Source organism: Heterodontus francisci, chromosome 33 (assembly GCF_036365525.1).
Source record: "Heterodontus francisci isolate sHetFra1 chromosome 33, sHetFra1.hap1, whole genome shotgun sequence".
Taxonomy (NCBI): Eukaryota; Metazoa; Chordata; class Chondrichthyes; order Heterodontiformes; family Heterodontidae; genus Heterodontus; species Heterodontus francisci.
In genome coordinates, this window is record NC_090403.1 from 57,321,188 (window position 1) to 57,339,990 (window position 18,803).

Below are 18,803 nucleotides of genomic sequence, written 5' to 3' on the forward strand. Positions count from 1 at the left end.
TCACTCACCTTCCTTCTTTGGACAGCTGGTTAAATGCGTTTCAAAGACTTGAGCACGTAATCCAGGCTGACACTTACAGTGCCAGTACTGAGGGAGTTAAACTGAGGCCCCGTCTGCCCACTCGGATGGGTGTAAAAGATCTCAGGGCACTATTTTGAAGTAAAACATGGTGTCCTGGGGACAATATTTATCCATCAACCAACATTGCTGAAATGCTGATCTGCTCAATTATCTCAATGCTCTTTGTGGGATCTTGCTTTGTGCAAATTGGCTGTTGCATTTCCTACATTACAATGGCGAGAGTGTTAAAGTTGCTATAATAATGTAAGTTCTTCCTTTTTGTTATAGTAAAGTTAAAATCTAATTGTCTGGAAGTTATTGACTGCAAAACTCCTTGTCCACAAAGTATGTAATGAGTATTGGTGTTTTAAAAAGTGTCAGTGCTATATTTGGCGTAGATTTTCAAAAGAATGTTGGTATTCTAACAAATCTTGATGTTGTTATGACTCTATTTTGCAACAAGTATCAGTGTTGTAACGAGTGAGACAAGCGCCATTGTGATGAGAGTCGGTGTGACGAGAGTCAGTGTGACGATTATCGGTGTGACGAGAGTCAGTGTGATGAGAGTCATTGTGTCAATTGTCGGTGTGATGAGTGTTGGTGTGATGAGAGTCGGTGTGAGTGTCGGTGTTACGATTGTCTATGTGACGAGAGTCAGTGTCACGAGCACGGTGTGATGAGTGTTGGTGTGACAATTTTCAGTGTAACGGGAATCGGTGTGACGGGTGTTGGTGTGACAATTTTCAGTGTAATGGAAATCGGTGTGACGGGTGTTGGTGTGACAATTTTCAGTGTAACGGAAATCGGTGTGACGGGTGTTGGTGTGACAATTTTCAGTGTAACGGAAATCGGTGTGACGGATGTTGGTGTGACAATTTTCAGTGTAACGGGAATCGGTGTGACGGGTGTTGGTGTGACAATTTTCAGTGTAACGGAAATCGGTGTGACGGGTGTTGGTGTGACGACCGTTGGTTGGTGTTGAAATGAGAATGATATGTTAAGTTTAGATTCCATTTAATTCAAAGCAAGTTTTTGGTTGTGAATTGTTTTTAGAAAACTGTGAACAATCACTGATCAAATTAGCTGCTGTGTTTCCTACATTACAACAGTGATTACACTTCAAAAAGTATTTCATTGGTTTTAAAGTGCTTTGATGTGTCCAGTGGTTGTGAAAGGCGATATACAAATGCAAGTCTTTTTTTCATGCTGGAAGCATTGACTCTGAGCCCAAACCCAGCAGATGGGTCAAGTTGCAAGTTAGCTAGTTTTGACTGACCTAAGCAGATTCACGCATATTCTGTTGGAATCTTAGATTTTAAACTGATATCTATGTTCAGTGAATTTATAACAAAGCTTGATGTGTTTGTGCAGGTGAGAAAAGGCTTGGAGACCCAGTTTTTCATGTGCAATCAGTATAGGATCTTTGCAGATAAAACGTGTTTGGTTCTCACCCTTTGTGAAATCGCACTAATAAAATCAGAACTAGCTAAGAAAAATGTAAACAACCAGAGTCTAGCCCGGTAGGTGTGACTGAACAAAATGTGGGGAAGAAAACTGCAATCAGCGCGTTCTGCTGACTTTTCCGGATTCTTCTTGCTTGACCATTCCTCCGCAAGCCGCAGGTTGTGGTCACAGTCTAGTCCTCAGTCTTTTGGGCATTGTGAAATGCGAGCCTAGACTTTCGGTCTGCTGATGGTTACACATTGCAGCTGTATGAGAATTCTGTCCTGCCTGTTGCATATTCTTTGAACTTCTAAAATAAAAGCAAAATACTGCGGATGCTGGAAATCTGAAACAAAAACAAGAAATGCTGGAAACACTCAGCAGGTCTGGCAGTATCTGTGGAAAGAGAAGCAGAGTTAACGTTTCGGGTCAGTGACCCTTCTTCGGAACTTCCGAAGAAGGGTCACTGACCCGAAACGTTAACTCTGCTTCTCTTTCCACAGATGCTGCCAGACCTGCTGAGTGATTCCAGCATTTCTTGTTTTTGTTGCTTTGAACTTCTAAGACTGACCACTCCAGATGGGTTTTTTAAAATTCATTTATGGGATGTGGGCGTCACTGGCCAGGCCAGCATTTATTGCCCATCCCTAATTGCCCTTGAGAAGGTGGTGGTGAGCTGCCTTCTTGAACCGCTGCAATCCATGTGGGGTAGGTACACCCACAGTGCTGTTAGGAAGGGAGTTCCAGGATTTTGACCCAGCGACAGTGAAGGAACGGCAATATAGTTCCAAGTCAGGATGGTGTGTGACTTGGAGGGAACTTGCAGGTGGTGGTGTTCCCATGCATTTGCTGCCCTTGTCCTTCCAGTTGGCAGAGATCGTGGGTTTGGAAGGTGCTGTCTAAGGAGCCTTGGTGCATTGCTGCAGTGCATCTTGTAGATGGTACACACTGCTGCCACTGTGCGTCGGTGGTGGAGGGAGTGAATGTTTGTAGATGGGGTGCCAATCAAGCGGGCTGCTTTGTCCTGGATGGTTTCAAGCTTCTTGAGTGTTGTTGGAGCTGCACCCATCCAGGCAAGTGGAGAGTATTCCATCACACTCCTGACTTGTGCCTTGTAGATGGTGGACAGGCTTTGGGGAGTCAGGAGGTGAGTTACTCGCCTCAGGATTCCTAGCCTCTGACCTGCTCTTGTAGCCATGGTATTTATATGGCTACTCTAGTTCAGTTTCTGGTCAATGGTAGCCCCTAGGATGTTGATAGTGGGGGATTCAGCGATGGTAATGCCATTGAATGTCAAGGGGAGATGGTTAGATTCTCTCTTGTTGGAGATGGTCATTGCCTGGCACTTGTGTGGTGCGAATGTTACTTACCACTTATAAGCCCAAGCCTGGATATTGTCCAAGTCTTGCTGCATTTCTACACGGACTGCTTCAGTATCTGAGGAGTCACGAATGGTGCTGAACATTGTGCAATCATCAGCGAATATCCCCACTTCTGACCTTATGATTGAAGGAAGGTCATTGATGAAGCAGCTGAAGATGGTTGGGCCGAGGACACTACCCTGAGGAACTCTTGCAGTGATGTCCTGGAGCTCAGATGATTGACCTCCAACAACCACAGCCATCTTCCTTTGCGCTAGGTATGACTCCAGCCAGCGGAGTGTTTTCCCCCTGATTCCCATTGACCTCAGTTTTGCTAGGGCTCCTTGATGCCATACTCGGACAAATGCTGCCTTGATGTCAAGGACAGTCACTCTCACGTCACCTCTTGAGTTCAGCTCTTTTATCCATGTTTGAACCAAGACTGTAATGAGGTCAGGAGCTGAGTGACCCTGACGGAACCCAAACTGAGTGTCACTGAGCAGGTTATTGCTATGCAAGTGCCGCTTGATGGCACTGTTGATGACACCTTCCATCACTTTACTGTTTAGTTTAATTTAGAGATACAGCACTGAAACAGGCCCTTCGGCCCACCAAGTCTGTGCCGACCATCAACCACCCATTTATACTAATCCTACACTAATCCCATATTCCTACCACATCCCCACCTGTCCCTATATTTCCCTACCACCTACCTATACTAGTGGCAATTTATAATGGCCAATTTACCTATCAACCTGCAAGTCTTTTGGCTTGTGGGAGGAAACCGGAGCACCCGGAGAAAACCCACGCAGACACAGGGAGAACTTGCAAACTCCACACAGGCAGTACCCAGAATTGAACCTGGGTCGCTGGAGCTGTGAGGCTGCGGTGCTAACCACTGCGCCACTGTGCCGCCCATACTGATGATTGAGAGTGGGCTGATGGGGCAGTAATTTGCCGGGTTGGACATGTCCTGCTTTTTGTGTACAGGACATACCTGAGCAATTTTCCACATTGCCGGGTAGATGCCAGTGTTGTAGCTGTACTGGAACAGCTTGGCTAGGTGTGCGGCAAGTTCTGGAGCACAGGTCTTCAGTACAATTGCCGGAATATTGTCAGGGCCCATAGCCTTTGCAGTATCCAGTGCCTTCAGTCGTTTCTTGATATCACGTGGAGTGAATCGAATTGGCTGAAGTTTGGCATCTGTGATGCTGGGGACTTCAGGAGGAGGCCGAGATGGATCATCAACTCGGCACTTCTGGCTGAATATTTCTGCAAATCCTTCAGCCTTATCTTTCGCACTGATGTGCTGGGCTCCCCATCATCGAGGATGGGGATATTTGTGGAGCCACCTCCTCCAGTTAGTTGTTTAATTGTCCACCACCATTCACGGCTGGATGTGGCAGGACTGCAGAGCTTAGATCCGATCCGTTGATTGTGGGATCGCTTAGCTTTGTCTATCGCATGCTGCTTACACAGTTTGGTACGCAAGTAGTCCTGTGTTGTAGCTTCATCAGGTTGACATCTCATTTTGAGATATGCCTGGTGCTGCTCCTGGCATGCCCTCCTGCACTCTTCATTGAACCAGATTTGATGATAATGGTAGAGTGGGGGATATGCCGGGCCATGAGGTTACAGATTGTGGTTGAGTACAATTCTGTGGCTGCTGATGGTTCACAGCGCCTCATGGATGCCCAGTTTTGCATTGCTAGATCTTTTCAAAATCTATCCCATTTAGCATGTTGGTAGTGCCACACAACACGATGGAGGGTATCCTCAATGTGAAGGCAGGACTTCGTCTCCACAACGACTGTGCAGTGGTCACTCCTACCAATACTGTCAAGGACAGATGCATTTGCAGCAGGCAGATTGGTGAGGACGAGGTCAAGTATGTTTTCCCCTCTTGTTGGTTCCCTCACCACCTGCTGCAGACCCAGTCTAGCAGATATGCCCTATAGGTCTCGGCCAGCTCGGTCAGTAGTGGTGCTACCGAGCCACTCTTGGTGATGGACATTGAAGTCCCCACCCGAGTACATTCTGTGCCCTTGCCACCCTCAGTGCTTCCTGCAAGTGCTGTTCAACATGGAGAAGTACTGACTCATCAGCTGAGGGAGGACGGTAGGTGGTAATCAGCAGGAGGTTTCCTTGTCCATGTTTGACCTGATGCCATGAGACTTCATGGGGTCCAGAGTCGACGTTGAGGACTCCCAGGGCAACTCCCTCCCGACTGTATACCACTGTGCCACCACCTCTGCTGGGTCTGTCCTGCCGGTGGGACAGGACATACCCGGGGATGGTGATGGCAGTGTCTGGGACATTGTCTGACAGGTATGATTCTGTGAGTATGACTGTCAGGCTGTTGCTTGACTAGTCTGTGAGACAGCTCTTCCAACTTTGGCACAAGCCCCCAGATGTTAGTAAGGGGGACTTTACAGGGTCGACAGGGCTGGGTTTGCTGTTGTCGTTTCCGGTGCCTAGGTCAATGCCGTCCGGTTTCATTCCTTTTTATTGACTTTGTAGTGGTTAGATACAACTGAGTGGCTTGCTAGGCCATTTCAGAGGGCATGTAATAGTCAACCACATTTCTGTGGGTCTGGAGTCACATGTAGGCCAGACCAGGTAAGGACAGCAGATTTCCTTCCCTAAAGGACATTAGTGAACCAGATGGGTTTTTACAACAATCAACAATGGTTTCATGGTCATCATTAGACTAGCTTTTAATTCCAGATTTATTAATGGAATTCAAATTCCACCTTCTGCTGTGGTGGGATTTGAACCCATGTCCCCAGAGCAATACCCTGGGTCTCCGGGTTACTAGTCCCGTAACAATACCACTGCACCACCGCCTCCCCTTACAGTCATGCAATATTGTGGGTTCTTTACTGAATACTGAGAAAGCAGCTAGTACATTGAGATGTTAACGGTACAGGTGCTTCTGCTAAACACTCAGAATCACGTGGTGTGTTACATCATAGCTCTTACATGGCAATCATGATCTTGTAGCTACATCTCGACACCGTCGGAGGGTCAGTACTGAGGGAGTGCTGCACTGTCGGAGGGTCAGTACTGAGGGAGCACAACACTGCCCACTTCACATTGTGATGTTATTTCAGGGTTAAAGCAATGTAACCCCTCTCCTGAGGCATCCCTTTAGGCGTATGAAGTTCCTGACCACCATTTCCTACAGTCCTGCTGTGAAGAACATCAGATGTAAATGACTCCCATGTTCACTCAGTAGGCTAGGTTGCTAAGCAACAGTACATCTGTGCAACTTAAAGGCATGCACTTATATCGTGTCTTTCATGTCCACAGGCAATTTCAAAGAGCTTTTGAAGTACTTTTTGAAGTGTAGTCACTGAAATGCAGGAAACGTGGCAGCCAATTTGTGCACAGCAAGATCCCACAAACAGCAATGTGGCAATGACCAGATAATCTGTTTCTGAGATGTTGATGGAGGAATAAATATTGGCCAGGAAACTAGGGAGAACTGCCCTGTTCTTCATTGAAATAATGCCATGGGATCTTTGACATTCACCTGAGAGGGAAGACAGGGCCTCAGTTTAATGTCTCATCCAAAAGATGGAACCTCCGACAGTGCAGCATTCCCTCAGTACACAAGAACACAAGAAATAGGAGCAGGAGTAGACCATATGGCCCATCGAGCCTGCTCTGCCATTCAAAATGATCATGGCTGATCTTGGGATTCAACTCCACTTTCCCGCTGGCTCGCCATACCCCTTGATACCCTGAGAGACAAGAGACAAGATTGCACTGGGAGTGTCAGCTTTGATTATATGCTCAAGTCGTGGAGTGGAACCTGAATCCACAACTTTGTTACATGGAGGCCAGAGTGCTACCATGGCTGACTGTAATATTCAGGCAAGTGTATTTCACCCATTTTCCAACTCCTTCTAGGAGACACACATTTCCAAACTATTCCCATATTGTAGGCTTGAATGTCATCAGGATATTTGACTGTACGTGGCATCATAGCCTCGTCAATCCTGCCCTCACTCAATGTCCACACATGGATTTGGAGGATGTATAGCACAGATTCACCAGAATGATACTAGGTCTTAAAGAGTTAAATTATGAGGGCAGGTTACATAAACTTGGCTTGTATTCCCTTGTGTTTAGGAGATTGACAGCTGATCTAATCAAAGTGTTTAACATTAAAAGGATTTGATAAGATAGATACAAAGAAACTATTTCCTCTGGTGGAGGAATCCAGAACTGGGGGACGTAATCTTGAAAATGGTTGTTCAGGAGGGAAATCTGGAAGCGTGTCTTCACACAATCTAGAACTCTTTCCCCAATGGGCTGTGGATGCTGGAGTCAGAAATGTTCAAGATTGAGATCTTTGTTGGATAAAGGTGGCAAAGGATATGGGGCAAAGATGGGTAAATGGCGTTGATCAGCCAGGATCTGACTGAATGGCAGAACAGACTTGAGGGGCTGAATGGCCTGCTCCCAGTCCCATGAGCCACTGGATTGGAATCAGGAGCAGGAACCTTGGCTCATCTCTTTCCCCCCCTAACCCAGAGACAATGAAATCATTTGGAGAAGCCCCAATTATTGCTGTGTCTCAGATCAGCTAATTCAACATAACGCATGGCGGATTCTGACTCTACTCTGGGCTCTGTGTAGCTCAGAGAGAAACCAGGCAGTAAATAACACATTGGCTGTGTTTGTATTCTGTATCTTCAGAACATGCTGAGGTCACAGATCTTTTACTAATGCTGACACTTTGAATGCTCTTCCCACAGTGTGCAGCTTGATTCTCTTTATCGCTGGTGTATCACTGAAAACGACGTCATTGTGCGGAGCTGAGCAGGGAATTACCACACCCCCACCTCTGCTGTGTGATTAAAATGAAGGGAAAAATTCCCTTTGTTCCGTTGACAATTGGCAGAATTATGGATGTTGTAGATGTGCGGGTAGATAAAGAGAAATAATCATAAAACACCATCGTACTTTATTTCTATCTCTAGAACTTTCCCTTATCTCCTTGCAAGGTAAGCTATGCCCAATGTCCTCTACCTGGGCACAATGCCAGACACAGTTGCCAAGGTTGCTCTATAAATTGGCCAAGATGAAGAGGCATGTTTGCTGCATGATGGTTAATCTCCTGCTCACCTCCCCCTCTCCACTCCCTCTCTATTGACAGTGCCTCTGGTATTTTCCTCTGGCTCTGTCAGATCCATCAAAATGACAGTGTGTAACATTACTTGTCCCTTTGGTGTGTGATCTGTTGTAAGACTCACAGGACTACAAGTAATATTCCAGTAAAGCGTGGGTTTATTATAACTGAACTGGAACATGCATATACAAACAGTTACTGCAAGAGCTCGATCTAAGCACCTCTCACTCTGCCAGGCTCCACCCACAACTGCCTGCTCATGTGTGACACAACATCACTTCCTCTGGTATCTTCACTTGCAACTCATAAGGTGGACCCTTCTTAAGGTCGTCCCACAACACAGGGAATCCTGAAACGCAATCCTGCTGCTTTTGGCTTGGAAAGCACAGTAAGAATGTTACTGTTGTCTCCACAAGGGATCCCAGAATCTTATTTTGTTGCTCTAATGTTGGTTGTTGGACCCTGAAATTCATGGGCTCTTGCTTTGCCGGAATCCTCGCATGCCCACTCCAACCCTCACCTTCCCCACTCAAGGACAGAGACCCAGACCCAAATTCCTGAGAAAGGAGTCTATTGCATATCCGGGGAGGGTTTCTGTCTGCCCTGAGTGAGTGCTGGACTCAGGGAGCAAAATTATAGAAAAGGTTCTAGCTCAGTTGCACTTACAGAGAGCTGGCACGGACACGACCGGCCGAATGGCCTCCTGTGGTGTAACCATCCTGTGACTCTAAGATTAGCTTGTGTGGATGGCACCGTGTGCAAAACTATCCCAAGTTATGTACGCACCATTCTACACCAGGCTCTAAATACAATCCATCAACCTCTTTATCAATTTTATTATTATTTTAATGATGGGAGTAAATATAACCTCACATTACACCCTGCGTGCTGAGAGCACACCACAGGCTCCTGGGGGTTGGGCAGCTCTCTCTCTCTCCCTGTTACTTTACCTCAGCAACCTCAGTGCTGCTGTCACACTCACTCGTTCACTCACTCACACTCACTCTTATTCACACAATCACTCATAAACACTCACTCACACTCACTCGCTCACACTCACTCACTCACACTCACTCACTCGTTCACTCACTCACACTCACTCTCACTCTCACTCACACAATCACTCACAAACACTCACTCACACACTCACACTCACTCGTTCACTCACTCACATGCACTCTCATTCACTCACTCACTCTCACACACACTCACTCACTCACTCACTCACACTCACATAGAAACATAGAAAATAGGAGCAGGAGTAGGCCATTCGGCCCTTCGGGCCTGCTCCGCCATTCAAAAAAGATCACGGCTGATTGTCTAATTCCCTGTTCCCGCTTTCTTCCCATATCCCTTGATCCCTTTGGCATTAAGAAATATATCTATCTCCTTCTTGAATATATTTAATGTCTTGGCCTCCACTGTCATCTGCGGTAGAGAATTCCACAGGTTCACCACCCTCTGAGTGAAGAAATTTCTCCTCATCTCAGTTCTAAATGACATACCCCGTATCCTGAGACTGTGACCCCTGGTTCTGGACTTCCCAGCCATCAGGAACATCCTCCCTGCATCTAGCCTGTCTAGTCCTGTTAGAATTTTAGGTTTCTATGCGATCCCCTCTCATTCTTCTAAACTCTAGTGAATATAGGCCTAGTCAACCCAATCTCTCCTCATATGTCAATCCTGCCATCCTAGGAAACAGCCTAGTAAATCTTCTTTGCACTCCCTCCATGGCAAGAACATCCTTCCTCAGATAAGGAGACCAAAACTGCACACAATACTCCAGATGTGGTCTCACCAAGGCCCTGTATAACTGCAGTAAGACATCCTTGCTCCTGTAGTCAAATCCTCTTGCAATGAAGGCCAACATACTATCTGCCTTCCTAACTGCTTGCTGCACCTGAATGCTTGCTTTAGCAACTGGTGTACGAGGACACCCAGGTCTTGTTGCACCTCCCCCTTTCCCAACCTATCACCATTCAGATAATAATCTGCCTTTTTGTTTTTACAACCAAAGTGGATAACCTCACATTTATCCACATTATACTGCATCTGCTATGCATTTGTCCATTCACCCAACTTGTCCAAATCACATTGAAGCCTCTTTGCATCCTCCTCACAGCTCATTTCCACCCCCCCAGCTTTGTGTCATCTGCAAACTTGGAAATGTTACATTTACTTCCCTCACCCAAGTCATTAATATATATTGTGGGCACGGGGGGCTGCCTTCCCTGCATGTAGCCCTTCTTTGTGTCTTGGAACCTCTGGCTCCAATGGCACTCCCGGGCTGCCCAGGGAGGCCACCTCCATTTAGCTGGCAGCCTCCCCACATGGTGGGGGGACACGCCTCCATCCACAAGATGCTTCATAACATGGCCCTTAGTTCGGTCTTTAATTATGCAAATCATCTGCCTGCCTTCTTGGAGTGGGGAGCTACTCCGCGTCTGGTCCCACCACTGGAAAAATGCCCCAGCAGCAAGACCACATCAGGGTGCCGTCCCAACACACCTTCCCGCTATTTTACCAGGCCCCCGCCTTTCAGCCCTCCTTCTGGAGGCAACTAAAATTCTGCCCAATCTCTCATACACACTCACTCACTCGATGCCCAACCAGCCCTCTCACTATACATCCACTCAAGCCCGACAAATAAATATCCCTTCCACATGCACACAGCTCTGTCTAATAAACTGCCTTTTCATTACTCAATCTTGTCTGGTAATCAGATCCTCCCAACTTGCTGCCTAATCCTATCTTCTGGCATTGAATCCCCAAATCTTCCAATTCTATACTGCTTATCACATCACTGGATAATCTTACTGAGCCATCAGGGGACGCTAAGTTCAGTAGCTTGGAAATACTAAGCGTTTCTCATCCTCTCAGGTGGCCACAGAGCTTGCTTGGAGGGTGGATGTCAGTAAAGCTCAGTTCTGTCCAAACTATTGACACCATTGAGTGTCCTGCAAAGTCTCCGTGTTCCAGTATGGAACATTATATCCATTTGTCAGGCTGAGGATTAACCCATTTTCCACTGTTAGACGCAGTGTTGTGTAGAGTAACACCAGTGGGTGAAGTGGATGAGAAGGGTCTGCCAAGTGTTAGTGTTCATCCCTGCAGTGTGGCCGGGATATTGCGTTCAGTCCAGTACAGGATACTCAGCAGAGTGGCATCACAAGACATTGTCCTTTAGGGTAGATTGTGGAAACAGGAACAGCAGTGAAGCCTTACAACAACACCTCACATTTATAAAGCACCTATAACATCAAAAGGTTAGTAGACAAAATAATTGACACTAAGCCATTAAGGAGATATTAGGGCAGGAGAGCAAAAGCTCAGTCTGAGAGGTTGGTTTTAAGCTGAGTTGGAAAGGAAGAGAGAGCAGTAGAGAGGCGGAGAGTTTTAGGGAGGAAATTCCAGAGCTTAAGACCCAGACAGCTGAAGACACAGCCACCAGTGATGGGGTAAGGGAAGTTAGGGATGCTCAAGAGGCCAGAATTGGAGGCGTGAGAGATCTGGGAGTTCTCCTGCTGCCTGCAAACTTTTTCCTAGAAACCTGGAACTTTCCTCCTTGTCTATAGAAATAAGTTCAAACACAGACTTAGCCATCACTTGCTGTCGCAGTGCTGTTGAGACATGCTTCAGGCCTTCAGAAGGCTCTGGGCCTGCCATTGCTTGTTGAGCACTAATTCTCCTGTTCAAATTTGTGAGGTATCTGTGTTACAGATGTTTGAGTTGTGGACAACCTCTACATAAAAAAATTCTTGTGCTTAAGTAACATCTTGCATGTCCTCAGGCTGGTCCTAAAGAGTTTCTCAGCCAATTAATTGCTTTCGAAGTTTAGTCGCTGTTGTGTTTTAGGCAGTTAGCCATAATGAGCTTCAAGTTGCAATGAAGTTACTACTTTCAATATCAGTGAGAATGAACAAAGACTTTTCATAGAGCCCGTGACTCGAGGAGTTTTCTGATCAGCTTCTGCTAAGAAAAAGTAATAAAGAGATGGTGGGGGTTGTGGGAGGAGCAAGGGAGAGGGTAATGAAAGGAGAGGTTGAGGGGAGACAGGAGGAGAAAGGGAGAGGAGGGCATGATGGAGGAGTTAGGGTGAGGGAGGGAGGGGAGAGGGTGATGGAGGAGTTGGAGCGAGGGAGGGTAGGGGAGATGGAGGGGTTGGGGCGAGGGTGGGACGGAAGAGGATTGGAGGGGATGGGGCAAGGGATGGAGGGGAGGGGCGAGGAAGAGGGGAGAGGGTGATAGAGGGGTTGGGGCGAGAGAGGGAGGGGAGAGGGAGATGGAGGGGTTGGGGCAAGGGAGGGAGGGGAGGGGGAGATGGAGGGGTTGGGGCAAGAGAGGGAGGGGAGGGGGAGATGAAGGGGTTGGGGCAAAGGAAGGATCGGGGAGGTGGAGGGAGTGGGGATGGGGGGGAGGGGAGGGGGAGATGGAGGGAGGGGGGCTGGGGTGAGAGGGGAGGGGGAGATGGAGGGGTTGGGGCAAGGGAGGGAAGGATCGGGGAGATGGAGGGAGTGGGGATGGGGGGGAGGGGAGGGGGAGATGGAGGGTTGGGGCAAGGGAGGGAAGGGTGGGGGAGATGGAGGGAGGGGGGCTGGGGGGAGAGGGGAGAGGGAGATGGAGGGGTTGGGGCAAGGGAGGGAAGGGTGGGGGAGATGGAGGGAGGGGGGCTGGGGGGAGAGGGGAGAGGGAGATGGAGGGTTGGGGCAAGGGAGGGAAGGGTGGGGGAGATGGAGGGAGGGGGGCTGGGGGGAGAGGGGAGAGGGAGATGGAGGGGTTGGGGCAAGGGAGGGAAGGGTGGGGGAGATGGAGGGAGGGGGGCTGGGGGGAGAGGGGAGAGGGAGATGGAGGGTTGGGGCAAGGGAGGGAAGGGTGGGGGAGATGGAGGGAGGGGGGCTGGGGGGAGAGGGGAGAGGGAGATGGAGGGTTGGGGCAAGGGAGGGAAGGGTGGGGGAGATGGAGGGAGGGGGGCTGGGGGGAGAGGGGAGAGGGAGATGGAGGGGTTGGGGCAAGGGAGGGAAGGGTGGGGGAGATGGAGGGAGGGGGGCTGGGGGGAGAGGGGAGAGGGAGATGGAGGGGTTGGGGCAAGGGAGGGAAGGATCGGGAGATGGCTTCTGGCTGCATCTGCAGTGTCTAATTGTAAACAGTGGAAATGAACCATGCAAAACTCCCCCATGGATTATTCCCAGAATGGAATGTATCTCTTCACCCTGCCCAAGCTCTCCTCTCTTTGGTCTGACCAAAGAACTAGTTTGATGAAGTTGCTCACTGTTTCACTTCTTCATTGCTTGATGCTTCGGGAATAGGTCCACCAGCATCTTGTGTGGGCAACCAGCGATGAATTTTGCCGGTGTCACCCAGTGCTGAATGCTGACCTCTCTTCAATGATTAGGAAACACTTCCCTCTCAGACAGTCCAGGAGTAAAGGAGAGCTTTACATGGGATGGTTCTGCTGGCAGAGATGGTCTGAGAAGAGGACATTGGAGTTAAATTCCTGCAAGGATTCTCCCAAGCATCCAGTCTTTCTCCGGTCTTTCCATGGATCTTCCACCAAAGTTACGATGGACAATTGGGAGAATACCTTGTGGGCGTTTAACCACATGTTGTTTGTGGCTCAAGAATTTTCCACATTTTCTATTTATTGGCAATTCTCAGCAGCTTTCCTTCACCTTTATTCCAACATTATTCATTGATAATGTGCTGTCATGTGGCAGTAAACTCCACAGCTTTTCTCACACTCCTGCAATTGGTTAATACTCAGAGCGTTAATATAGTTCAGAATAAGTTGACCCAATAGGGATGTCATTATTTCAATTTTAAGAACCCAATATTGGGATGTGTTGGAACAGATTAACTTCTGCAAATTAGTTGATTACTTGGAATAAATGGAGAGCTTGTGAGTACTGATACTGAGTTGGATAAACTCCAACTGCACTGCATGGTTCAAAAGTACAAATTCTTCAACTCTGTCAAATAAGTTCGAGAAAAAAAGGTTTTGAGTGAAAAGTTCTCACCTCCCACAGCTGCTTTCTGGGCTGTGCTACAGGTGCTGTGTTTATTGATCATTGGACCCTATGCAAGAGTACTGCCTCCCCCCCGCCGCACCCCTCACCCCACCCCCACAACACCCCCCCCCCCACACCACCCCCACACCCCCCACCCCCGCCCCCGCCCAACCCCCCGCCTCCCCCCCCACCACCACCTCCATCATTCTTCAAGCCCACAGCAAGCTAATATCAATGAGCAGTTAAACTGTTTCTGCTTGTGGGGTTTGAGGATCAAATGTCGCCCTGAACACGAGGAGAACTCTCTTCATCTTTGACATCCTATCAATCAGATAGATGGGACACAGTTTTAATATCTCACCTCCAACAGTGCGGCACTGCCTCAGTACTGACCCTCCGACAGTGCAGCACTCCCTCAGTACTGACCTCCGACAGTGCAACACTCAGTACTGCCCTTCTGACAGTGCAACACTCTCTCAGTATTGACACTCCGACAGTACAGCATACCCTGAGTACTGAGCCTCCGACAGTGCAGCACTCCCTCAGTACAGACCCTCTGACAGTGCAGCACTCCCTCAGTACTGCCCTTCTGACAGTGCAACACTCTCTCAGTATTGACACTCCGACAGTACAGCATACCCTGAGTACTGAGCCTCCGACAGTGCAGCACTCCCTCAGTACTGACCCTCCGACAGTGCAGCACTCCCTCAGTACTGACCTCCGACAGTGCAACACTCAGTACTGCCCTTCTGACAGTGCAACACTCTCTCAGTATTGACACTCCGACAGTACAGCATACCCTGAGTACTGAGCCTCCGACAGTGCAGCACTCCCTCAGTACAGACCCTCTGACAGTGCAGCACTCCCTCAGTACTAACCCTCTGACAGTGCAGCTCTCCCTCAGTACAGATCCTCTGACAATGCAGCACTCCCTCAGTACTGACCCTCTAACAGTGCAGCACTCCCTCAGTACTGACGCTCTGACAGTGCAGCATTCTGTCAGTACTGACCCTCCGACAGTGCAGCACTCCCGCAATACTGATCCTCTGACAGTGCAGCACTCTCTCAGTACTGACCCTCTGACAGTGCAGCATTCTCTCAGTACTGACCCTCTGACAGTGCAGCACTCCCTCAGTACTGATCCTCTGACAGTGCAGCACTCCCTCAGTACTGACCCTCTGACAGTGCAGCACTCCCTCAGTACTGACCCTCTGACAGTGCAGCACTCCCTCAGTACTGATCCTTGACAGTGCAGCACTCCCTCAGTACTGACCCTCTGACAGTGCAGCACTCCCTCAGTACTGACCCTCTGACAGTGCAGCATTCTCTCAGTACTGACCCTCTGACAGTACAGCACTCACTCAGTACTTACCCTCTGAGTGCAGCACTCCCTCAGTACTGACCCTCGGACAGTGCAGCATTCTCTCAGTAATGACCCTTTGACAGTGCAGCATTCTCTCAGTTCTGAACGTCTGACAGTGCAGCATTCCCTCGGTACTGACCCTCTGACAGTGCAGCATTCCCTCAGTACTGACCCTCCGACAGTGCAGCATTCCCTCAGTACTGACCCTCTGACAGTGCAGCACTCCCTCAGTACTGACCCTCCGACAGTGCAGCACTCCCTCAGTATTGACCCTCTGACAGTGCAGCATTCTTTCAGTACTGACCCTCGGACAGTGCAGCACTCCCTCAGTACTGACCCTCTGACAGTGCAGCATTCTTTCAGTACTGACCCTCGGACAGTGCAGCACTCCCTCAGTACTGACGCTCTGACAGTGCAGCATTCCCTCAGTACTGACCCTCTGACAATGCAGCATTCTTTCAGTACTGACCCTCCGACAGTGCAGCACTCCCTCAGTACTGACCCTCCGACAGTGCAGCACTCCCTCAGTACTGACCCTCCGACAGTGCAGCACTCACTCAGTACTGACCCTCTGACAGTGCAGCACTCCCTCAGTACTGACCCTCCTACAGTGCAGCACTCACTCAGTACTGACCCTCTGACAGTGCAGCACTCCCTCAGTACTGACCCTCCGACATTGCAGCACTCACTCAGTACTGACCCTCTGACAGTGCAGCACTCCCTCAGTACTGACCCTCCGACATTGCAGCACTCACTCAGTACTGACCCTCTGACAGTGCAGCACTCACTCAGTACTGACCCTCTGACAGTGCAGCACTCACTCAGTACTGACCCTCTGACAGTGCAGCACACCCTCAGTACTGTGCTAAAGTGTCAACCTGGATCATATTCTCAAATGCTGGAGTCAGACTTGAAGCCACGAACACCTGACTCAGAGGTGAGACTCAGAGGTGAGACTCAGAGGTGAGAGTGCATTCTTTATAATTTTCGCTCATCTTTACATTTCCTTAGTCTCCTGTGTTAGTTGTCTAGGGTTATGAATATAATAAAGGTCAATGAATGAGATCTGTTCAAAAAAATTGCTCAAAAAATTAAAATTCTACAAGGAAGGCTTCCAAAGATCAGTACAATCCTCGTCCTGAGAGTTGCTATCTGCTTAAATGTCCTTAACTTGCCCGAGAACCAGAGACTAGAACATCTTGTCCTATTGAAAGTCTCTTTACAAACCTAAAATAAAAGCAAAATATTGCAGATGCTGGAATTCTGAAATAAAAACAGAAAATGCTGGAAATACTCAGCAGGTCTGGCAGCATCTGTGGAGAGAGAAGCAGAGTTAACGTTTCAGGCCAGTGACCTGTCATCAGAACTGGCAAAGGTTAGAAATATAACCGGCTTTGAGCAAGTGAAAGCAGGGCAGGAGGAGGAAAAAAGCACAAAAAGGGAAGGTCTGTGATAGGGCAGAGGGCAGGAGAGATTAAATGACAAAGATGTCAAGGAACAAACAGCAAAGGGAGTGGTAATAGTTGTAGTAAAAGACAAAGCATTTGTCCAGGGAGGGCGTTAATGGCAGAATAATGAACAGCTCTGTCCAAAAGCAAAAACATGAATAACAGGTTAAGACCAGCACTTAGTCAAAAAAAAAATCAAGATGGAGGTCATGCTCTGAAATTGTTGAACTTAATGTTGAGTCCAGAAGACTGTTAAGTGCCTAATCGGAAGATGAGATGCTGTTCTTCGAGCTTGCGTTGAGCTTCACTGGAACACTGCAGCAGGACGAGGACAGAAATGTGAGCATGAAAACATGGTGATGATTTAAAATGGCAAGCAACCAGAAGCTTGTGGACTAAAAAAAGATGTTCCACAAAGTGGTCACCCAATTTGCGTTTGGTCTCCCCAATGTAGGGGCGACCGTATTGTGAATACAGTATACTAAATTGAAAGAAGTACAAGTAAATCTGATGTACTGTACTTCAGGAAACAATAATTGGCATCTACTGATTATGTGTGACACTGAAACTGATATGTGGTTTTGTTAAAAGTAGCAATGTATTTTCAGTCAACAAAAAAGGTCATAAGTAAGTGATTGCAAATAACTCAGGGTGACTTCCAAACTCTCTACACACTTGGCAACTTTTACTGGAATAAAATGATGGAGGTCCTGTTTCCTCAGCAGTATAAAAAATAATCAGTTACTACAATTAGAAAAACAGTAAGCTGCTGGTAAACAATCGTAATCGAGGCTAAAATTCCAAAGTCTCAACATTTTCCATTCACTTCCATTGGATAGTGTCCCAATAGACAGTGTGCCATCACTGTGTGGGGGAATGGCTGGCTCAAACTCAGTCCCAACAGTCAGTTTTACTGCCTTATGGACTGTGACCCTTGATGAAAGGTATGTCACTCTCCTACTAGACTCCCTCCTTCACTGATCCTGTATCCCTCACAATAGAGGGATCTGCGTGTTGCTGAGTATTTCCAGCACTTTTTGTTTTTATTATTATTAGATAGGGATCTGGGTGTTGTGCTTTGGCTGTTTCTCTGGTCCTTTGGTCTGGGGCCAGTTCATTCAGGTTGGAAAGTGTGAAGCCATCTTTGTTTAGTGTTTTTTTCCTGCTTAGAATCATATACCCCGAGGTCATTCAACTGTCTTGCAAAGTCTTGCATTTCTATATAACTTCACATCTCTCATCAACACAGCAACATGACGATCTCAACAAACATGGAAGCCATTTTATACCCAGCAATATCCCACAAGCAGGGCTGACATGAATGACCATTGAGTTTGTTTTAGTGATGTTAGTCGAGGCAGTGATATTGTCCAGGACACCGGGGAGAACACCTCTGCTCCTCTTCAAATGGTGCCATGGGATCTTTTACATCCAAGGCTGAGAATATTTTTATGCAAAGGTTGTTAGGATAAGGGAAATGTTCCATCAGAAACTGTGGGGAAATGGAATCCAGAGTTCATTTTATAAGGTAAGTGGATAAATTTGCTTGAGGTACAAGCACTTTTTTATTTGTTTGTCCTTCGCTCTCCAAAACTTTTTCTTTCAGTTTATATATGATTATGAAAGATCTTTATTTCCCTCAGTGGATTTGGAGGCCCAGCAGTGCCTTACTGACACTGTCCAGCGACCCTTTTATTCCCACAAGTTCCCCATGAACAGAACCTTGGGCAGGTAGTCACTGTCCCTGGCCCAGCACTGGCCGGTAGGTTGACTGACTCCAGCTTGAGCTCAGCATCAAGACATAACAACCCAGAAATTCCACTGCAGATCTCCCAATTACAGTGAAAGATCAAAAGAATCTCTGCAAAATTTCAGCACTCCTATAAACATCCCATTAGGGCAAGCACGTTTAGCTCAGTGGTAACAATCTGAGCCAGAGGTGCAGGGTTCAAACCCCCACTGCAGACAGACCTGCTGAGTGGA

At 47.9% G+C, this 18,803-nt stretch overlaps 1 protein-coding gene across 7 annotated transcripts in view; it reads left to right on the top strand.

Annotated features, from left to right (window-relative positions):
• The window catches only part of LOC137348259 (growth factor receptor-bound protein 7-like), a 197,306-nt gene that overhangs the window by 77,987 nt on the left and 100,516 nt on the right, over positions 1-18,803 (top strand). The window contains exon 1 of one of the 7 annotated variants that reach the window (XM_068013684.1): positions 17,704-17,764. The exons of the other annotated variants lie outside the window; for them this stretch is intronic. Within the exon in view, the coding sequence (XP_067869785.1) occupies positions 17,758-17,764 (7 nt within the window). The 5' untranslated portion in view covers positions 17,704-17,757. Of the gene's footprint in view, positions 1-17,703; positions 17,765-18,803 lie in introns of those variants that run through there. 7 annotated transcript variants of the gene reach the window in all.